At 40.7% G+C, this 19,844-nt stretch overlaps 1 protein-coding gene across 1 annotated transcript in view; it reads left to right on the top strand.

Moving 5' to 3' along the window:
* The window catches only part of COL24A1 (collagen type XXIV alpha 1 chain), a 171,227-nt gene that overhangs the window by 24,132 nt on the left and 127,251 nt on the right, over nucleotides 1–19,844 (top strand). The window contains exons 4-6 of the mRNA XM_075711229.1: nucleotides 1,979–2,040; nucleotides 8,627–9,927; nucleotides 17,985–18,038. Coding sequence (XP_075567344.1) covers nucleotides 1,979–2,040; nucleotides 8,627–9,927; nucleotides 17,985–18,038 — 1,417 coding nt within the window. The remainder of the gene's footprint in view (nucleotides 1–1,978; nucleotides 2,041–8,626; nucleotides 9,928–17,984; nucleotides 18,039–19,844) is intronic.

Genomic DNA, 19,844 nt, shown 5'->3' with positions numbered 1-19,844 from the left:
TGCTGATCAGGTGGAAAAGGAAAGGACAGCAGAGAGGTTTGCCAGCTGGAGAGTGGGTGGTGGTAGATAGTCTCTTTTTTTAATTCTTGTTTGAACCAGCACACCTGTAAGGAATGGGAATTGCTTGGGTCTGTAATGCTTCTCTTCTCCTCCTGGCATTTGCCACAGGTGTTTTTCCTCATAACAGGAATTGGGGGAAGGCTCAGCCAGTGGGCTTTGGTTGCCAAGTGTCTATCAAGGGCTGGGCTTGGGGAGGGGATGGCTGAGAACTACCTGCTGCTTGGGTCGGGCTGGGCTGGGCTGGGCTGGGCTGGGGAGGGGGCCCGCAAGAAGCAGCAGCACTGGCTGTGAAGTACCCCCTTCCCCTAAGGGGCACTTGCTTTGAAAGCTGGGGTGAAACCCCACAGTAAAGCTGCCTAAGTGGAAGGAGAAGTAGTAATCAAACCCATCCTTTGCTAGGTCAATGAATTTTGACTGGTGGTTTTCTTTTTCTTTGCTTCACTGAACAAATTGATAAAACCAGATTTTTGCTCTGTGATTTTCATGCACTTGGATGTTTCTGGAATGTTTGAATTGCAAACCCTTGAAAGGAATATTAAGATTTTTCACTAAATACTGCTCTCTGTGTGTGTATATATACATATATATATATAAAAATATTTAAATCATAGCATGATTTCTTGTCATTGTAGCATTACTAACACTTGGTTTATGCACGTTATCCTCTGAGCTGAACGCAACCTGGCAGTGAACGCTCAGTGGAAGGAACCTGTCTGTTATTGCTGTTTGAACCATATGTTCCTGTATGAAGTGGTAGGGTTTTCTTCCTGCACTTTTTTTGCTGTGCAAACCTGACTTAATTAGCTGGCAAAGTCACAGCACATGAAGTTACAGGTGTTTGGTTGCAACTGTGTGACTTTCAAATACTGTTTTTTCTAGATACTCAAGTGCTCTATGGCATGGTCCAGCAAATGCTTTTAGTCAATCTAGCATTTAATATTATGAAAGGTCAATGAGGTTACACATGTTAATGAGCAAGAGCATTGAGCTGAGGCTTGAGCATGAGTTGAGTAGTTAGTATCAGAACTATATTTCTGATATTTTAGAAATATTTCTTCTTAGAATGAAATAGATATGGGTTACTATTATTGTTACATATATCTGTTTCTGTGCCTGGATGTCCAACATTAACAGAAAATATATTTCTCATTTATTAAAAGATTTAGTCACTGATAAGAGTGTGATTAGACGCTAATCTGGTTAATATGATAATTGAGTAAAAACTAGTAGACAGTCTGTTTTTAACCATACTAAAAATGTATTCTTTGCCCAATATCCAACACTTCTCATTTAAAGCAAATTTTGAGCACATAATCTATATCTGTTGCAATCAGTGAGCCTATGATACCTATCAGTATTGCACTCTTCTATCTGAGCATGAATTTTTAAGTCAAAATGTGATGGGATTTTTTTACTTTGTGAAGAGCATGTCTTGTTTGTAACATGACAAAATTCTATAATACAGGAACAAAAGTGTGACACAACATTTTCATTTATAGTAAAATGGTGTGACATAGTGACAAGACTGATAGCCTGTAGGCACTAACTTATCCTTTATTTTAAGGTTTCTTTACAATAACTTTTTTTTTTTTCACCCCAGGAAGAAATTTACTACATAGCAGCTTTCATATTTGAAGGCTGCTGCAAGAAAATATAAACCAGATGCAGTTACTTTATTAATATAAGCCAGTGTAAAATATATTTACTATATATGAGGGCATACATAATTCTTGATTTTTGTGTAAAATGCCTTCTCAGCATCAGTGGAAAGTTGTACAATGTGATGGCTTTGATCCAGGACTTGCTGAAGTGAATGGTATCCTGCCATTGACTTCAGATGTTGAATCAAGCTTCTAATTCCTTGGAGTTCTGAAACTGTAGATGTTTTCTCACGTTCTTTTCTTTCTCTCCCTTTTAGGAAAACTCTCCTTTTTATTGCAATATGTATAGCTGCGGGTGTTGCACAAGTACCCAAAAAAGGTGAGAATGCTTTTTTTTTTTTTTTTTTAATAACAGGACATTTGTATAATCTGTTACTAGATGAAAAGGGTAAATGGCTGTTGTTATTAGTGACCTTAGGTTCGGTTCCTTCACGGTGACTTAAAGAAAATACCAGCTACAGCATGAGAGCAAAAGTTTAAAGCAACCAGTTTGGAAAAGATGACCTTTTGAAAATTACTCAGATTTTCTGTCTATGAAATTGCTTACATATTTAAGCAAGCTCTTCATAAAAGAGAAGCCTTGTACAGTGAAAAGGCTTTGATTGTGTCTCCACTGCAAGTGGGTGTCCTCGGGGGTGGCAAGCTGTGACTGAGTTACCTTTGCACTTAGGGCTGTGCAAGCAAGCCTCTGCGTATAATGAAGGCTTAGTCTAGGCTGGCATCGTTAAAGCAAAAAGTGAAATTGTGTATTCATTTGGTTTTACATTCAGATGCAGATGTCAGTGAGGAAATAGGGTTGTCTTGGTTTTAGTTTCTTTTTTTAATGTGCCAGCTGTTATAACTGCACCAGATGTGCAGCTTGCACTAGAGACCGCTGTGGGAACATCAGCATCCCGAAGTGGTGGGGTAAAGTGCCATTTAGTCATCTCTTATCTGCCAGGAGAGTGGCAGCATCAGTTCCCTCACCGTAGTGGTGAAGTAAGAAATAGGGTCATCCTTGCCTGGTAAGTATGTTAACTGCAAATACTCAGCTGAATACAAACAGCTGGGGTGCATGGTTAAGACAAGACTCATTCCTGATAACGTTTTGCTAGAGCCCTGTGGGATATCTCAGCAGCCTCCCACCATTATTCTCACCAATGCCTTTTTCTTTCTCATCATTCCCTGCGACTGACAAAGCTTGGTTTTCTTCTTCAGTTGCGTTTTCCCCCTGCCCCCCATTCTCTTTGTAGTTTTGCCTTCCATTAGTCGCTTGTTGTTTGCCTGGTAAGATTGGTTGTTGATATTTCACGTTGAGCTCGACGTGGGACATATGCTTTCATGATGATGGGATTTTTCCCGGATTTTTCTAATAGCTGAGCCAAGTTCTCATCGGAGGAGGGGCAGCACCCGTAGATGTGTGTGGCCTGCGGGGATGGAAAGGGAAGAGGCTGTTTTAGGGAGGCAGTTTGCACTTCCCCAGTGTAGCGGGAGCAGGTGAGGGATGCCAGAGACAGGCATGCAGCAATGGTTTCAGTTGTCTTCATCCCTCCAGCCCACCCTCCTCCTCTGTAAAGAAATAAACAATTTCTCTCATTTCTCATCTGCCACAGCCTGAGAATTGCTTTTCTAACAAAACTTCAGGCGAGGACTGTGGAGGCTACAGGACTGGGGGTGGCAGCGGCACGGCAGAGTGGGTGCAGTCTGAGCTTATTTGCCTCTTGGCGGAGAGCACCTCCGTGCACAGAGCTTTGCAGAAATGGGGTAAAGCCTCCAGTCTTGACATGCTTGTATTTAATTATTTTTTTTATTGTGTCACCAGCAGATGAAGGAGCTTTCCTTTTTTTTTTTTTTTTTAATTACTCAACAGCATTTCTAGATAGCCATATGAGATGCCTTACTGAAGGGAAACTCCCTTCCACCCCCTGTGCACAGATGCCACACACGACTTCATTTTCTTTAAGTGCTTGCTTGGGATCAAAATGATGCATTGAACCTTGATGCAACTTTCTGCCCGTGGGTGAATTTGGTCCCTCGTGCTCTTATTTGCATAGTGTGTAAACAAGGTTGCAAAAAGTGGTTCAGAGAACAGCAGACTAAGGAAACCTCCTCAAAAAAAGAGCAGCTCAAGTGTATCTTCCAGTTGCAGTACATAACCTGCAGAGCTAGCTCTATTCCATTTGCAGTGCTTAGAGTTTGTCCAGGAACAGGATTGTCTGCCATTAGGAATGTGTTAACACTTAAGTTGTTATTAAAACTTTCTTGGCAGTTGTATTTTGAAGAAAAGAGTATTCTGCCAAATACAAAGATGCTAGCTAGAGTAATTAACATTCCTTCTCCCCTGAGTTGGTGGGACAGCCTGTGCATGCTTTACCTCCAAAGCTATGCCTTGTTCATTTTGGTAGGCTGCTATAAAATGTGTTCAGTGAAATGTACGTAAAGATACAGCCTCAGCCTTTAGGAATAGTACTTTGAGTGTGGCTCAAGGACATACATAATCAATGTATCTGGCTGGCTTTCCTATGCCAGTCACTTGGCCTGGTGTCCGGGAGAGCATTGGTTGCAGCCAGGTACCTTAATTTACCCAAGTGCAGATGCAGCATCACGTAGGAAATGGGCAACCTGATGAGTAATTACTCTCAGTTCTGCTGGAACCCTTGTCTTTCCCTTACCCATACTGGGAAAGGGAAAGCAAGTAGTGTATGCTAGGATTGCTGAAGTGGAGAGAGCACCCCAAATATCCTGCCTTCAGAGTAGTCGTGAGCATGGAGGAATGTGGAAAACGAACAAGAGAGACTGAACAGAACAGGGGTGTGGAACGATCAAATAGCCAAATCCCCTCATCCCTCCCCAATTCCTTTTGGGGATTTTTTTTTGTGCCACAGGAGGGTCAGAAGATTTTTTTTCCGAAGCCCACGTTCGTTTTTTTCCCTCCCCTCCTGATGCAGTAAGGTTGTGACTTTTTCAAGTCCTCCTAGAAGGTGGAAGGAAAGCGCTTGACACCAAAAACCCAAACCAGCTTTTCCTTCAAGAAGATGAGCCATTACAATTTGGGGGATTAATGGGTTGAGCGAACAATAAGTGAAGACAGATGTTGTGCAGACATGGGTAAACAAAGAAAACTGACTACTGATAGGTAAAGAAAGTAGTGGTTGTCATGCTGGGAGGAAAGAGTTGAGAGCGTTGCCTGCTCCCAAAACCTTGTGTACTGCCAAGAGCTTCTGAAAGCCTTAAAATAAAATAAAAATACATGTTGGACCAGAAATGAAACGACTGGCCAAAAAAGTTTGGAACAGCCTTTTGGCTTGATAGTGGGTTAACAGGCAGCAAGTCAGCAAGGAATAATTAGTTGATACTTAATCTTTTGCTGTCGTTTTTCACACAGCATTTATTTGTGTTTAGCTTTCTCAGGACCTGTCACTGTTCACAGAAATCCATTTGCAGGATGTGGAGAATGTGTTTTATTTCCCATCATGCTCTCAGATGATTTCCCTTTTTTTACTAACATTTAAACAACGTGCTGTTTTCAAATCAGAACTGCCAAAATTTTGGCAATTTTGCTTGCAGTTTGAGATTTAGTAGCGATACTCTTGAATGTAATTTTTAAATTGACTGTTTTAAGCCAGTTTACGTTTAAGCTTTTTGTTTTATACTTCAATTTATAATACTTTGGACAGATCACATGCATTGTTATTTTTTAATACAAATATATAATTGCAAATATTTTAAAATACAAGTAGTTGCCAAATATTTCAGGTTAGGATATGATATTTAGGCACAACCTTAAGTTAGATTATTAGCTGTTCTCTGCGCAGACAGCTGGCCCCAGCCAGCGCACAGAAGTGCTGGAGCAGCGTCTCCAGCCTCGGGGTATTATTTGCATGCGTAAGACCTTTGCATTGCCTGGAGCTCAGGACCTGTGTTTCTTCTTAGCTTTCACAAGGGCAATACAAGTACAGCTTTCTCCTCCATAACTACACGCAGACCATGCAGGACTGGGGTCCTGGGAAAGTGTGGTGGTTCATTAGCAGATGAGTTGTGCTTCGAAGCTCTACTATAACCTGACCTCTCTTATCAGTTTGACAGATAAAAATACAGCCATAATAAATTAATTGCTCTGAGGCAAAACATCTTGAGAAATTGGCGTACATGTGACTTTCTGCAAAGAGATGCTTTCTCCATACCTCTGCCTGCGCTGGCTACCCGCCAGGATAATCTTGGCGCGTCCGTGAATCTCAAACATGACTAGAAACACTACAAGGTGTGTAATTAATTTTCAAGATGTACAGTGCATTCATCAGGTTGATGCTTTTGGTTCCAATTTATAAACTACTCTCAAGGAAATCTCAGGCTCTTTTCATAATTTACTACTGAAACTAAGCCAACATCTGTCTATTCTTAAAGTTTGCTATGAATACATTCAGTAAACAGAGAAAGGGAAGACTGGGAAAGGAGACCTTTTTTGCACTAAGAGAGCAAACATCCATTTGTTTCAGTTGGTCTTTTCTATTAATATAGCAGAGAATCCTTAACATTTCTTGGTTACTCCAAATTTCTGCTATGCCATTTAATAGCTTTACCTAATATAAGCGCAACGTGCGTAGTAGAAGTACCCTCAGCTAAATACTATGGAAAGTGCCAGTCTCTTCCTAGTCAGGCTTATTAGATCAGTGCAACTGTTAGATACTACTAGTCGTTTTTAATATAGGCAGTTCACTGAAGCTTACGTCCAGCCAGTTGTTCCAATTAGGGCAAGAAAGATGATGTTGTATGCCTTTGTGCAATGCTGTTTATGAAAACTACAATGTGCAGTTTCCCCTTGTGCAGAAAACCAGAAAATTTAGGTTAGAGGGACCTTGAACTCATCTGGTCCTACCTCCTGCTGAGATCAGGGTCAGCGTTGAAGTTAGTTCAGGTTTTTGGGTTCTGTCCAGTTGGGCTTTGAAAATCTCCAAGAATGGAGATTACACAATGTCTCTGGCCCCCTCCTCCAGCACTTAACGACTTCTGCAGTGAGAATGCTTTTTCTTTGTACGGAGCTAGAATTTCTTGTGTTGCAGCTTGTGCCTGTTATTCCTCAGCTTTTTTCTGTTTTCCCTACAACCCCCGTTCAGATAATGGACAGTTGTAATTAGATTCCCCCAAACCTTTCCATCTTCAGGCCAAGCAACTGTAGCTCCTTCAGCCTTTTCTCATGTCATGTGTTTTAGCCCCAAACCTTCCTGTCTCTTATGTCCATGATTGCGTTTTGTCTCAGTCTCTGAAGTATTTCTATGGCACCTTTCATAAACACCCAGACAAGCAGTTTTACCAATCAGTGCCATTAAGTGCTGTCTTATTTTGTGACCCTACAGGAAGACTGCTGGGGACATGTGCTTTGGCTCCTATTCAAGCCTTTGTAGTCTTTCTGTTTCAGCTGCGTCGTAAGGGATCTAACAGTGTCTCTGTACTCATCCTGAAGAAAGAAGGTGTTTATGCCCACCAACTCCAACGTGCCTAAATCTGATTTAGGCAATACCAAATGAATTTGGTCATCTTTGACCATTGATTTACCCTTTAGGAGGAAAGTGGCTTTGATTTCTTACCCCAGGTCAGATATGATTTCAGTTTATCGGGAGGCTAGATAATTGTGTTTCTACCCATTAGGTGAAGATATTTAGCCAGGTAAAAGATGGAGATACCGTAAGATCCAGGCTACGGAAAGGCCTAAAGCACAAAACTCACACTATATGAGACACTAGAGAATCCAACAATGAAAACGCCACTGCCCATTGCACCCTGTAGGAAGGTCTCCTATCCAGGCTTCTATATGCCAAAGCTGGATCTATAGGACATAGATCAGTAGGACAGCTGGCTTCTCTGTCTCCTTTCTGTCTCCTTAATGTCTCCTGCTGTGGAGTGCACTCTTAATTCAATATCTTGTCTGGGTAGCTGCAGCCTTGCGTTCGCTGGAAGGACAGATGAGCCAGAAGATGGGAGCACTGCCCCTTGGGTCCTGACATTTCTCCTCTTTCCCTGCTCCTCACCACTTCTGCTTCTGAGGAGTTCACTTCATCCCTGGCCCTAATGAGTAAACTGTGTGGAGGAAAAGGAGGCAGCAGCACACTCTTGTTGCTTCTCCCCTTGGAAAGGTCTTTGTTTTCTTTTAGTCTGACTAACTTTGGCACAGATATGTACAATCAAGGGTGATCCCACGGGGAAAACAATTCCCTTTGAAGCTAGCTCTGTAATGGCACCAGGCCTTGCTTGGCAGGAGGAAAGCTCTCTGGGGGAAGCACAGCAATTCTTCCCGGGTACCAGTTGCATTACTTCTGCAGCACACAGTAGCTACTCGGCAAGGCTTACCTTTCTATTTTGCTTTGAGCCAGTGACTATCTTCTGGTGCTCCACTGAGGTGTTTGTGTGTTATAAATAGCTTGTCCCTTCTTAAAAGCAAAGCAACCCTCCCCCCAAATACTTTCATTTGAACTTTTCTGATAAAGGAGTGTGGTTTTATTGCAGAAGGTTTTTGCAGAAGAAAGAGTTAAAAAAAGAAATTATCTGCTCAAAGTGTAGGCAGGATTAGCCAAATAAATAAGGAACTAACAAAGTGTGTTCATTGACTACTGTGTAAAAGTTGAAGATAACAAATGGGGATTTTTCAGTTTCATAGATGAACTAAACTGCAATGGGCATTACGTGGACCTTTCTATGTGTTGTTCTTTTTTTTTAAAGATGGAAATTTTGTTCTGACTTTAATTATTGGTTTAATTTACGTGAAAGATTGGTGTGCCTTACACTAGGGATTTGGTGGCCTTGCTCTGCGCAGTATATATGCTCTGGGAAGTACAGATTTGTTAAGATGTTGTGTGTACATTTATTTATATGCATCTGAATTTATGAGCTTGTAAACAAAATCAACAGTATGCCTTTATTTCTTTTTACAGCAATAGATGTTCTTCATCAGCTAGGCCTTGTGAAAGATGTTCAACAGCCCTCAGAGACGGCAGTGCCCTCAACATCATCTCTGTTACCTCAGGGTGTTCGTCTAACCGTATCAGGAGTCATACTCACTAGTGATGCACATATTGAGTCCCCCATCACTCAAGTCATACCATCAAATCTAGGGCATCAGTTCACCATATTAGTTGGGTTGTACTCTTACAGAGTAAATAATGCTTTCCTTTTCAGCATTAGGAACAAAAGTAGACTGCAGTTCGGTGTCCAGTTGCTACCGAGGAAAGTAGTGGTGTACACTGGAGGGAAGCAGTCCGTATATTTTGATTATAGTGTTCATAATGAACAATGGCATTCATTTGCCATTGACATTAGAGACAAGACTGTCTCGATATTTGCTGAGTGCGGAAAGAAGTACTATAGCAGGGAAATACTTTCTGAAGTGGAGACATTTGATTTGGATGGTTTATTTACCCTGGGAAGGATGAACTCTCACTCTGTCAGCTTTGAAGGAGTTATATGTCAGCTAGATATTATTCCCTCTGCAGAAGCCTCTGCAAACTATTGTAAATATGTGAAACAGCAGTGTCGCCAGGCTGAAACGTATCGATCTCTGCTAGGAGCTCCACATGTGTCAGATGGGCTGGATGTTTTTTCAAAGATGACTGATGAGAAAAACCAGTCAGAAGGCATATCAGCTGATAGAAAGGAAGAAACATCAAACATTCCTGTTACCAATGTTGCTCAGATTCACTTTCTATCAGAACACTTTGAGTCAAGAAATGTCTCTGCATCAGAGTTTCCAGAGGCCAAACCTCTGTTGCTGGAAGCTTGGCCTGAAACAGAACTCCAGGAAAATGTCAATCTGCATCTTCATCAGCAGGAGACGAGCGAAAAAAGAAACATCACTAAAGCCCCCACCGGATCATATCCAAATACTTTAGATAATACCACAGAAGATGCAGGCAGGCAAAGAGAGCCTTCTCTGATCTCCCCTGTAAAACAGAGTAAAACTAAAAGCAAGGGAATGGACAAAGCAAAACAGCATTTAGATGCACCAAGCAAAAAGCAGCAAGTCTTCAACACAACCCTGTATGGTTTGCCTGCTGACCTCTCTCTGGATAATCAGCTCGGTCCAGGGCAGGAAGGTGCATTTGATGCGGATGAGACTTATCACACAGAAAACAGTTACGGCATTGGTATTGATAATTATGCTTATGACTATGAAGATCTTGACAAAATGTTTCAAATGGAAAGTGTCAGAGGTCCAAAGGGGGAAACTGGACCTCCTGTAAGTTATCTTTACTACTCTTTTTACTATAATGCAGCAACATACATTTAACAGAGGCTTTGAAAGAAACCTCACAAAGCATGCCAAAGCTGTGACTGCAACTTCTCCCGGCTGTACTGTACAGATGTTTGTCTGCCTTAAGTATGTCTCTTTCCCGCCTGTAATTTTGGTGTAAGTGTTGTATATTTATATTTACTGGCAGAATACAAAGACATTCAAGACATTCACATTCTGGTGAAGTGGTAGGCAACCCAGACTTCTTTAAGTTTTGAAATGCAGCCAGATGTTTGTAACTGCTAATTATGGAGACTGCTCACTTAATAAAATTACAGGATAAATTCATACAGTACATAAATGTAGACACTGATCCATGAAAAGAACAACCAGGCTGTTTGGAAGACTGACATAGTTTTCTCAGTTGAGCAATGCTATCAAAATTCATGACTGTAGAAAGAGACCAGTTACAGAATCTAGACTGGTAAAACCATTTGTAACCTAAGGTTATGGGGTCATGCAGATCTGCGTGGAAAATTATTTTTAGAACAGTCTTACAAGATTTTGTGTAAACCCCATCATTTTTGTGTAAAAAATTGCTTACCTTTCAGGGTAAGTGATCCCTGAAACAATTGCAAATGCGCAGTTTTAATAGAAACCCATTCGTCCTTTCTTATTGTGTGCACAAGGCTCAACCTTTTTAATACATAAAAATGGGAGCAACATATATGAAGCTACAGACAAGAAAGAACAGCAGTTCCTGCTTAGCCTGGGAAATATGATAGTTAGTGCTTGTTTGATTTTTTTGGTTAAAATTTTTAAACCATAGCATGGAGTAGATAATTCCACTTGCTCTTTTTGTGTGTGTGCGCATTTGTGTGGTTATTACTGGAATGCAATTTGATTTGTGTTAAGCAGCTCCTCGTATATATTTGAATGTGCCCGTAAATTTATTGCATGTATTCTTTCGGCACTGAAATACTCATTTCTTAAGGTAGTCAGGAACTGAAAACCTATTTAAAAGTTCAACTTTAAACAGGATCCAGATGCAAAGGGATTGTTACACAGTTGAAAAAATGTGTTAACAAGTAATACACATTAGTCCAGGGGTGCTCTTGCTTAATCTTTTCTGAATGTGAAATCAGCCTTTTTCTTTCCTCTTTTTGTCCCTTATGATAGTATTTATGGGGGCATATCACTAAGTATGTAGCTGTCATCAACATGAGGTTAATTTCCATTTTTGGAGCTTAGGATGTTTAGTAACTGCTAATGGAAGCTTTTAGTTTTAACATATAGCTTGTACATTGTGATGAGTCAGTTACAGACAAGAAAGTTAAACCCATTCTTTTTTAGATGGCACAGAAATGGCTGTTGATAATGCTGTTGGTTGTTTGCGTTACTAAGAAACTCCAAGAAAATGCTGTGGGTTTTTTCTAGACACAGACACTACACATACAGTGTCAAAGATGATAGCTGATTTGGAGGGTTCAAAGATGTCTATATTACCATTTTCTGTGCCTCTCTTACAGACTGGGGATGCAGAAGTTTGTCTCATCTAGGAAGGCAGTTACAGTAGACCTTGCATTTGGTATGGTCTGTAGCAATGAATACGGTGCATTTATGCTGAAGCGTTTTGCTGGGTCAGGATTTAAATAACATGCCCAAGGTCTGAGAGATCTGTGGGAGAGCTGGGAAGTTAATCTAGACCTTTGTGGGCACTAGATTGGCTGAAGGGCCCAGCAGCACCCAGTGAAACAGAGGCAAAGCTAAAGCATTGTGTTGCCAGAGAGGTTGGTGCCCACTGGAGAAGAGGTCTCTGCATGGCCTTTTTCACACAAGCTTTTGTAAAGAATTGTGCTCCATGGAGGTTGCGTGGCACAGTACCTGCCACTGCTGTTGGCCTCAGACTTGCAGAAGTGGTCTTGGTTTGCTTTCTCAGTCTACTACACCCATGTAGAGAAGACCAGAGATAATCCAGCTTTTATCTGGGTGGCTCTAACACTGTAATACATAAGTACCCACGGAGTCTTATCAGTGCGGAGCCTAAAAACTCAACACTGAGGAACTTGCAAAGAAAAAAAAAACCTTACAGCAAAAAATCCTGAAGAGGCATGAACCGCCCCCCCCCCCCCCCCCCTTTTTTTTTTCTTTCATTAAGTTGTGGTTGGTTTGACCCTTCTTTCAAGATTTCAACACAGAAATGATGTTCCTTCTATTGGAGTTGACAGGCAAGAACTAGCTTTTGTGGCTTTTAAACTCCTCAGCTTCATTTTAGCTTTTAATCATCTACTGATTCTTGCCTTGTATAATTAGGCCCCTTGTATTCCATGATCCTACAGCTGTGGAATTCACCCACCGCTGCAAAGCAGGGCTGCAGAATGCAGGCTTTCATTTATGGATAGCATATGGAAAAGGGTACCTATTTCTTCAAAACTATTAAGACCCTGATTAAAATTCTAGCAGTTGCAATGACCAAAATCCCCTACACAATGTAAGGTGAGTTTAAAGTGGAACAGCGTGGTCTCCTGAACTGCTAGTTTAGAGGGGATGCTGCTCTATTCATCTGATGAACCTCTCCTTTTTGTGTTGCAGAGGGTGTTGGCAGTGTATAAAGGTTAAAAAAATAGATCTGGTGTGTATTTCTCAAACTGATATTCTTCACTGCACAGTCCTAAAGCTGTTTGCAGTAACATGATGCATAGTCTGTGCTGGTAGAAGGAGGGGTTGATGTGAGCTGAAGAGCTGATTTAGGTTAGTTGCTGGTAGGTAATTGCATCTGCAGGCCTATCTGCACAGGCTTTGGCTTCCTCTGAGAAATGAGCTAGGAATTAGTTTTCTCTATTGGAAAAGCTTTATGGATTATGAAGACACTTAGCCAGAAGGAGAAATAGTAGAAGACCAAAAGGTAGTGTTCCTTAAGCTATCTAGTTGGTAAGGAGAAGCAGTCTGGAGATACTGCCAGGAGGAATTGGAAACGCGAGCCCTGCATTAGGCGGAATTGAGTCCTGGATGAGATGCCCTTATTCCAGCCAAGAAGTGTGAAGGTGAGAACCCTGAAAGAGGGCAGTTCAGAAGTCCTAAATGTGGTGCTAAATAAACAGCTGTAAGGGTAGTGCCAGCAGAGATTTCACTCTTAGCTTATTTCTCCGTTGAACAAAATTGCTTGCTGAGGCTCTCCCTAGCCACAGGGGATATACTGGGCAGGTAATGACCTTCATGCATTTTAGCTCTGCAGGTATCCCTCACGTTTCCTTACCCAAGCTGAGAAATCAATCTCAGTATCTGCTGATTCAGATAAAATTAAGATTCTTTCTGGTTTATTTTTAGTAGCAAAAAGATAATGTTAGTCTTCAATATTTAAACATTTAATTCACCTGAAACTGATGCAGTTTCCCTATCTTCTGCACAACAATATTGAAAAGCTTTAATCCATAACCCAAAGCCATATATATATTCCTCTGATGTTGTCGCGTTGCTTTGGCTGTTGTAGGAATTCTTGACAGAGAAAGGGAAAGACTTCCACACGTGTAAGAAAGGAGGTTAATAGTACAAGTGACTGCCTGCTCTAGGACATTTGGAAAGAGAAGCTTGTGGGGTTTTTATCATTTCCAGTGAAATGCAGATGAAGCAAGAAGAAAAAATAGGTGGTTATTCATGTTTGGTAGGATCCTTGTTGCTCAATAATTAAATTAATATCCGTATGAAGTAATATGCTTTAAAAAGGTAGACAAAGCGTGCTGGAGTAGGCAGAAGCATTCTGAGTGACCAAATCAGAGTTCCAGATGGTCTAAAACTAATGGGAAGAAACTTAGTGCAATAGTACAGAAATCAAACGTAGGCATAGAGGATGGGAGAGTGATTGGTTAGGCAGTCATATGAGGGTGATAGTGATGCTGTAGTGCACTAGAGAATAAATGCATCCTATCACCAGGAGTGGTGGGTATCAGAGGCTATTTTTCTACTGGTTTGGGTGTGCTGAGGCTGCAGTTTGGAGAAGTATCCTCAGTTTTGGATGATGAGCTTTAAAAAGGATGTAGACAGACTGGAAGGTTTGCAGAAGGTTGCAGTAATGGTGGTGCAGTTATATATAGAAAATATGATTCTGAGTAAAGGTTAAAACAAAAGTGTGTTTAGTAATGAAAGTCAGGGACAAATGTTATAGTTCTGCAAAGGGTGAGTTAATAAAGATACTTTTTTGCCTGTTCACAGAAAGTATAGCAAGACAGAGTAGGAAATTTTAGGTGGGATGTAACGAAACCACGGCTAATCAGAGCGATACCTGCACAATAGAACAAGTGATACTGGCAATGTTAGAAGTGGAATTCCACTCATGGAGAGTTTTTTTAGAAGAGGTTTGGAGCCTGATGGTTCTGTTTACTTCCCTGCTCTATTTCAGGTATTTTGGTGATGATGTGCAGAAAGGTTCATGTCTTTCTTGTTTTGCTGAAGGACTGCCTACCTTAGGTATTTGATGCATCAAGCATTAAACTCATATGTTTCTTCAATTTAGTCTTTTAAAAAAGCGTTTGAGGTGAGCTGAGGTTGAGTGGTTGGGGTGTAGTCAAATGCCTTTTAAAGAGAAAATTCATAGTTGTTTCATGGGAGAAATTTCAGTGAATGTGATTTAGGTATTGAATGGCAACAGGATCAGCATATGCCTGTGCAGAAGTTTTAACTACTTAATGCAGAATTTACTGCTGTGCATCTGAAATCTTAGGGTCTTGTTATATGTAAATAAAATGCTTCCTTATTACCTCTGGCATAGGGCAAGTTTAAAACACGTGCATCCATAAAGGGCTTCAGTATCCTAGAAAAAGTCTCTGGAAGTTCACCATTGCCTTCATCGCAACGACCATTTTAAAGGTAGTGAAAATTTCTGAAAGAGTAGCAATTACTCTCATTAATTTAGGATTAAGCCATGATTATTTGGAACTTGCGTTTCTCCCCTCAATAGCTAAATGAAATTTTCACAGTTCCTAAGGACCATATGTTGTAGGACCTTTCTTAAGGTACATATGATCTGTTTTGAGCAAACTGACCTTAGTAAATAAATTAATTTTAAATTTGTGTCAGTAGTATTTATACAAAGTCACCTTTTTTTTTTGTTGGCGGTTAAAATGTCAAATGCAAAAAACCACATTAACACTTTTAATTCCTTCAGGTTTGTTTAATTACTGTTTCCAGTAGTTGGAGGAAAAGTTATTCAAACAAATGACTAATTCCTTGATTTGAGAGATTGGCTCACTCTCAGAAGTTGGCTTCTGTGGCTTACATGGATGCCTAAGAGGCATAAATAGCTTCTGCCGGTATAAAAAGTGTCATGCTGATTTGAGGTGGTAGTTGCTTTCACAGGTTGAAGGAGTACATAGGGTGGAATAACTTCTTGCAGCTAGTCGGAAAAGCATTTCCATGGAGCTTACGTGTGCTCTACTAAGTCTGTTGTCAGCAGAGATGTTGCTTGAGTTGCAGGGAAGAGTCTAAGATGGAGATTAAGGAGTAATGTACTCTGGTTAAGTAGAGTCCTTGTTAAAACTTCAATCAAACACCTGGATTGCTGGTGCTAATTGCTAGTTATTGTTAACCAGAGACTTCATCTACAACAGTTGACTTTGTTTCAGAAAGCCTTGAGAAAGCATTATTCATCTCTGGCTGCATAGTTCAAAATACATTTTACTGATTCTTTTAGGGGTTGCTGAGGGCTTGGTTGTGATTAGATTTTCTTCTTTTTGTGTTTTTAGATGAAGAGAGATAATTATTTATGAATTAGTGTAATCAAAGTGAGGGGATTTGGGCGGGGTGGGTTTATTTTTAAAAAAGGTACTATTTTAAAAAAAAAATTAAAAGTTACATAGGGAAAAATGTTCTCGCTGCCCTCAGTAAATCAGCAGCAAAGTGTTAATAAATACTCACTAAGATTTCTATTAGAAAAATGGTGGGGTTTGGCTATTGATGTATTTTTAGGGAAATGTAGAGAGCGTCTGAAATAAGGATAGAGAAGAACTTTGCACCACAAATTGCAAAAGAACACACACTAGTTGCAACTATTTTACTTAATTGTGTGTTTCCCTTTATAGTCCCAGGATAATTTTCTAAGCAAAGTCCATCTCAACTTGTGATTTGAGAGATTAGAAAGCATACTAGTTCAGCAGTGGCAGGGTGAGAGCTCTCTGTGCTGTTTCAGGTATGTTTTTGGATGTGGGCAAGAATGGCAGGTGACAAGCTTTCCATGTGTCTGTCTGCTATGTTTTCTTTGTTATTAAACAGAGGGTCCTTTTTACTGTAGAAAAAATGTGAGGATGCTAGTGAGCATTTATGCAATCAGGCTGAATAGCGAACCTCCTACGCTAAAAGTATGACATGTTACAGTTTGACCTAGAGAGCTGGACTGTAACACAGATTTGTGTCTTCTAAATTATGCAGAGAGCAAAATGCAGGGTATGGGTTTCAGCATGAGTTAACGCAGTATGTATGGACATACAAATTTTCCCAATTATAAACAGGCAGTTGCACTACAATTAGACTCCTAAGATTATTATGATTAATTGGAGAGGAAAATCTCCCCCCCCCCCCCCCCCCCCCCCCCCAAGCAACGGTGTTTTTCCCTGAATTGTCCAAAGTGGTCTGTGTTTTGGCCAAATGAATGTAATTGGCTTGACAATGCCTAAAGTCCGTAATCAGCGCTGTCTTCTCTGCCAGTGACATCATCTTTCCAAAGAAAAAGATTTCCACAAAACTTTAGGTTTTTAAAAATGCAACTTCAGTTTTAATAAAATGATTCATTGGTTGCTAAGAAAACCCCAAAGGGTGTTTGTCTTTTTTTCCCTTCTCTCTCTCTTTTTTTTTTTTTTTTTTTTTGTTTCCTTTTTCCTTTTTCCTTTTTTGCAAAGCCTGCGAGTTGGCCATTTCAGACACCGTAGTTGCCCTTCTGATTTCCCTGGTATCCCTGCCAGCTTTCAGCAGTGGTGTTTGGTGATGGGCAGTTTGATACTTAGCCTGGTGCCTCAGCTGAGAGGCTGTAGTATATACAGAACACAGGAGCGCAAGGAAGCCTGGGTGAAAGAGCAAGTTGAGTCCCTTCCTGCCATCATCAACTGACCACCTTGTCTTTCTTGATGCCCATTTTTCCCTTGTGGTAGGAGTGCTTGGTTTCTGTTAAAGCTGGGTCTTGCCATGCTGGCATATTTGGGTTGGAGCTGAATTCACCCCTAAGAAAAGCCCATGCCTCCTCTAGGACTCAAGTGGAATAGGTTAAATATAATAGAAATTAGTGCAGATTTTAGTCTAGAGCTCTCATTCATATTTGAGTACAATGAAGTAGATCCTGGGGTTTTGAACGTGAACAGCAATCATATACAGAAAAGGAAAGGTTTCTATGGTCAAAATAACTAGATATACAGAGGGTGGTACACTGTCCAATGTTCTTATAGCGACTAATAGTCTAATTTATTTACAAAAGATACATCTGGTTATATACTAGCATTTAAAAAAATCTGCATTTTTTTTAAAGAAAATTATATTCATTATATACAAGGGCAAACATGCTATCAGTTATTCTTATCAGAGGCTTTTAATAGGAAACTGAACAATCATTTGTCCACATTTATTTTCTGCTATTTCATGTCTGTCTTTTTTCTGTGAAGTGGTATCTCATTTTTTCAGTTACTCCTGACTTCTCTAAAATGCGTATGGCATGCCAGCACGCTTACTAAAAAGGCTTAATTATTCTCTATTCTTTTTTTTTTTGTTTATTTTAAATACACTGCACTTGCTTGTTCCTAATCCTTGAGCTGATCTCTTCTTCCTTCAATATAAATACACTTAAGTAAAATTTACTATCTAGATTGTTAGCTCCAATTCCTCTGACATAAGATACTTTCTAAACAGAAATCTGATTTGGAGCCAGATTAAAAACACACATGCTTGTAGTTTGGGAATTGGTTTTCAAGTTGAGAAGGTCTGCATGAGCAGAAAGTCATCAGTTAGAAGAACTGGTCTGATTCAGACTTGTGATACTGTCCTTGTATCGGGTTTTAGCCTCAATTGTTTTGATTTTCTATCACCAGGGTCCTCCAGGTCCTCCAGGTTTACCTGGTCCATCAGGAAAGAGAGGTCCTCGGGTGAGTAAAACGCCTATGTTCTTCTGTAGCTCTAGGCAGGTCACCAATAATCAGACTGGAGTTTGCATCATTTTGTTTTTCTCGACTTTATTCATATACTTGGTGGTTACGAAAGTGTATGATTCTTAACATTTGACAGATGGGTTAAAGTAAGGCAATGCAAACGAGTTTTTTTTCTGCTGTGAACCTCCAGCAGAGTTAATTCCGTGCATGGGCACGTACACAGAGCATTGTTACATTGGTACCTAGCTTTTGCTGCTCACAATATTAACTTTTAGTTTTTCCATGCTGCTCCCATCTGCTGCAATCTAAGGTCATGTTCATTTGTTTTTGGAACGAGGGGGAGTGAGCAATGCATGCCACAGCCACAGAGGAGCAGGAGGTGGATACAAAATTAACCACTGCAAGACGGGGGGGTGCCGGGGGGGAATCCCCAAAATCTGTTTTAGTCTTGTGTTACAGCAACTTGCTAAAAGGGGTGACAAATAGCTGAGTAATTTTCCCAAGAAATGAGCTACAATAGCAAATGTTGATTTATTTTGTGTGATTGGGTGCACCCCAGCATGAGTGGGGACAGCAGCTTTGCCCTGTGCCAGGGACAGAGCACAGGCTTTGCTGCAGTGAGCAGAAACCCGCACCCCAGCTGCCAGGAGCATGGGAGAAGCCTGTGCCACTGCAAGGACTAGTTGATGGGGTAAAAGAGAGTAAATCTGTGCTTGCGCAATTGCGTACCAAAAAAAAAAATGTCCCCGAGGTTGTGGTTGATTTTGGGAGTTTTAGGGGAAGGGCAGCTGGAGGGAGCAGGTTAGCATTTGTTGTGTAGAAGATTTCAGGCTGTGGTATTTGGGGATGTAAGTGGTTATGGCTGGAGTGCGCTCATCTAGGCAAATCGCAAGTGGGAGATAAGGGAGTAGTTTATATGAAGGCTCAGCAGACGTGTAGGAGGAGTTTTGACTCAGCCTTTGAGGAACGTCTAAACAAGCTGCTGCTCAATATGTGTTGAACATCCTGTGCTTTGCTGGCTTTCAAAACTTGGTCTGACTGGGTAGGGAAGTGCACTGGTCAAAGGGGCCGAAAACCAAACTGATGCTTTAGAGCAGTTGGAGACAAGGGAGTGGACGAGACACATTTAGAAGTATAAAATGAAAAGCATTCCTTCAAATCCGTATCTTCCTGACTTCTTGGATCCTTTTTTCAAAGTATCCTTCTACATAAGAGCTGACAATTCTTAGAACTCAGCTTTTTCCATTGCATGGTGCCTCAGTCAAGGATACATCTGGTATCAGAGGCAGGATCCCACGTACCCAAACAGATCCTCACAAGTGGGAAGTTGCCTGTGGTTTAGAGGAGGCTACTCATATGTTTAAAGCCGTGCCTGTTTGTGAGATCTCTCTTGCTCAGTTGTTGGTTGTTTGGGTTTTGTTTTTTTCTTTTTCCCCTGCAGGTCTTTTTTTACAGGTATCGAGTACTTAGGAGCACAGTGCTCTACCTTGTGAGTTTGCTGGATTAATTATTGAGTAGGACATGCTTTCCGATGTGAGGAGACAGCTTACAGTAGAGTGGCTGGAAAAGTATGGAAATGGCAGAGGTTAATATTTACCAGTAGTTCTGAGTTTAAAATACCTATTTATATGGGCCGAGAAAGTCTACAAAACTAGTTGATCAAAGAAACAACTTTTTTTTTAAATGTCAGTGTTCTTTAGTTCGTACAATGCTGATAAATTCAAGCAGGTATAGCCAGTGAAGATACATGGTATGATAGAGGAGTTTTTTGAGCCAAAAAGCACGTAAAACCTTGTTGATGCA

Source organism: Pelecanus crispus, chromosome 5 (genome assembly GCF_030463565.1).
Source record: "Pelecanus crispus isolate bPelCri1 chromosome 5, bPelCri1.pri, whole genome shotgun sequence".
Lineage (NCBI taxonomy): Eukaryota > Metazoa > Chordata > Aves > Pelecaniformes > Pelecanidae > Pelecanus > Pelecanus crispus.
This window is presented reverse-complemented; position numbering and strand designations above follow the sequence as displayed.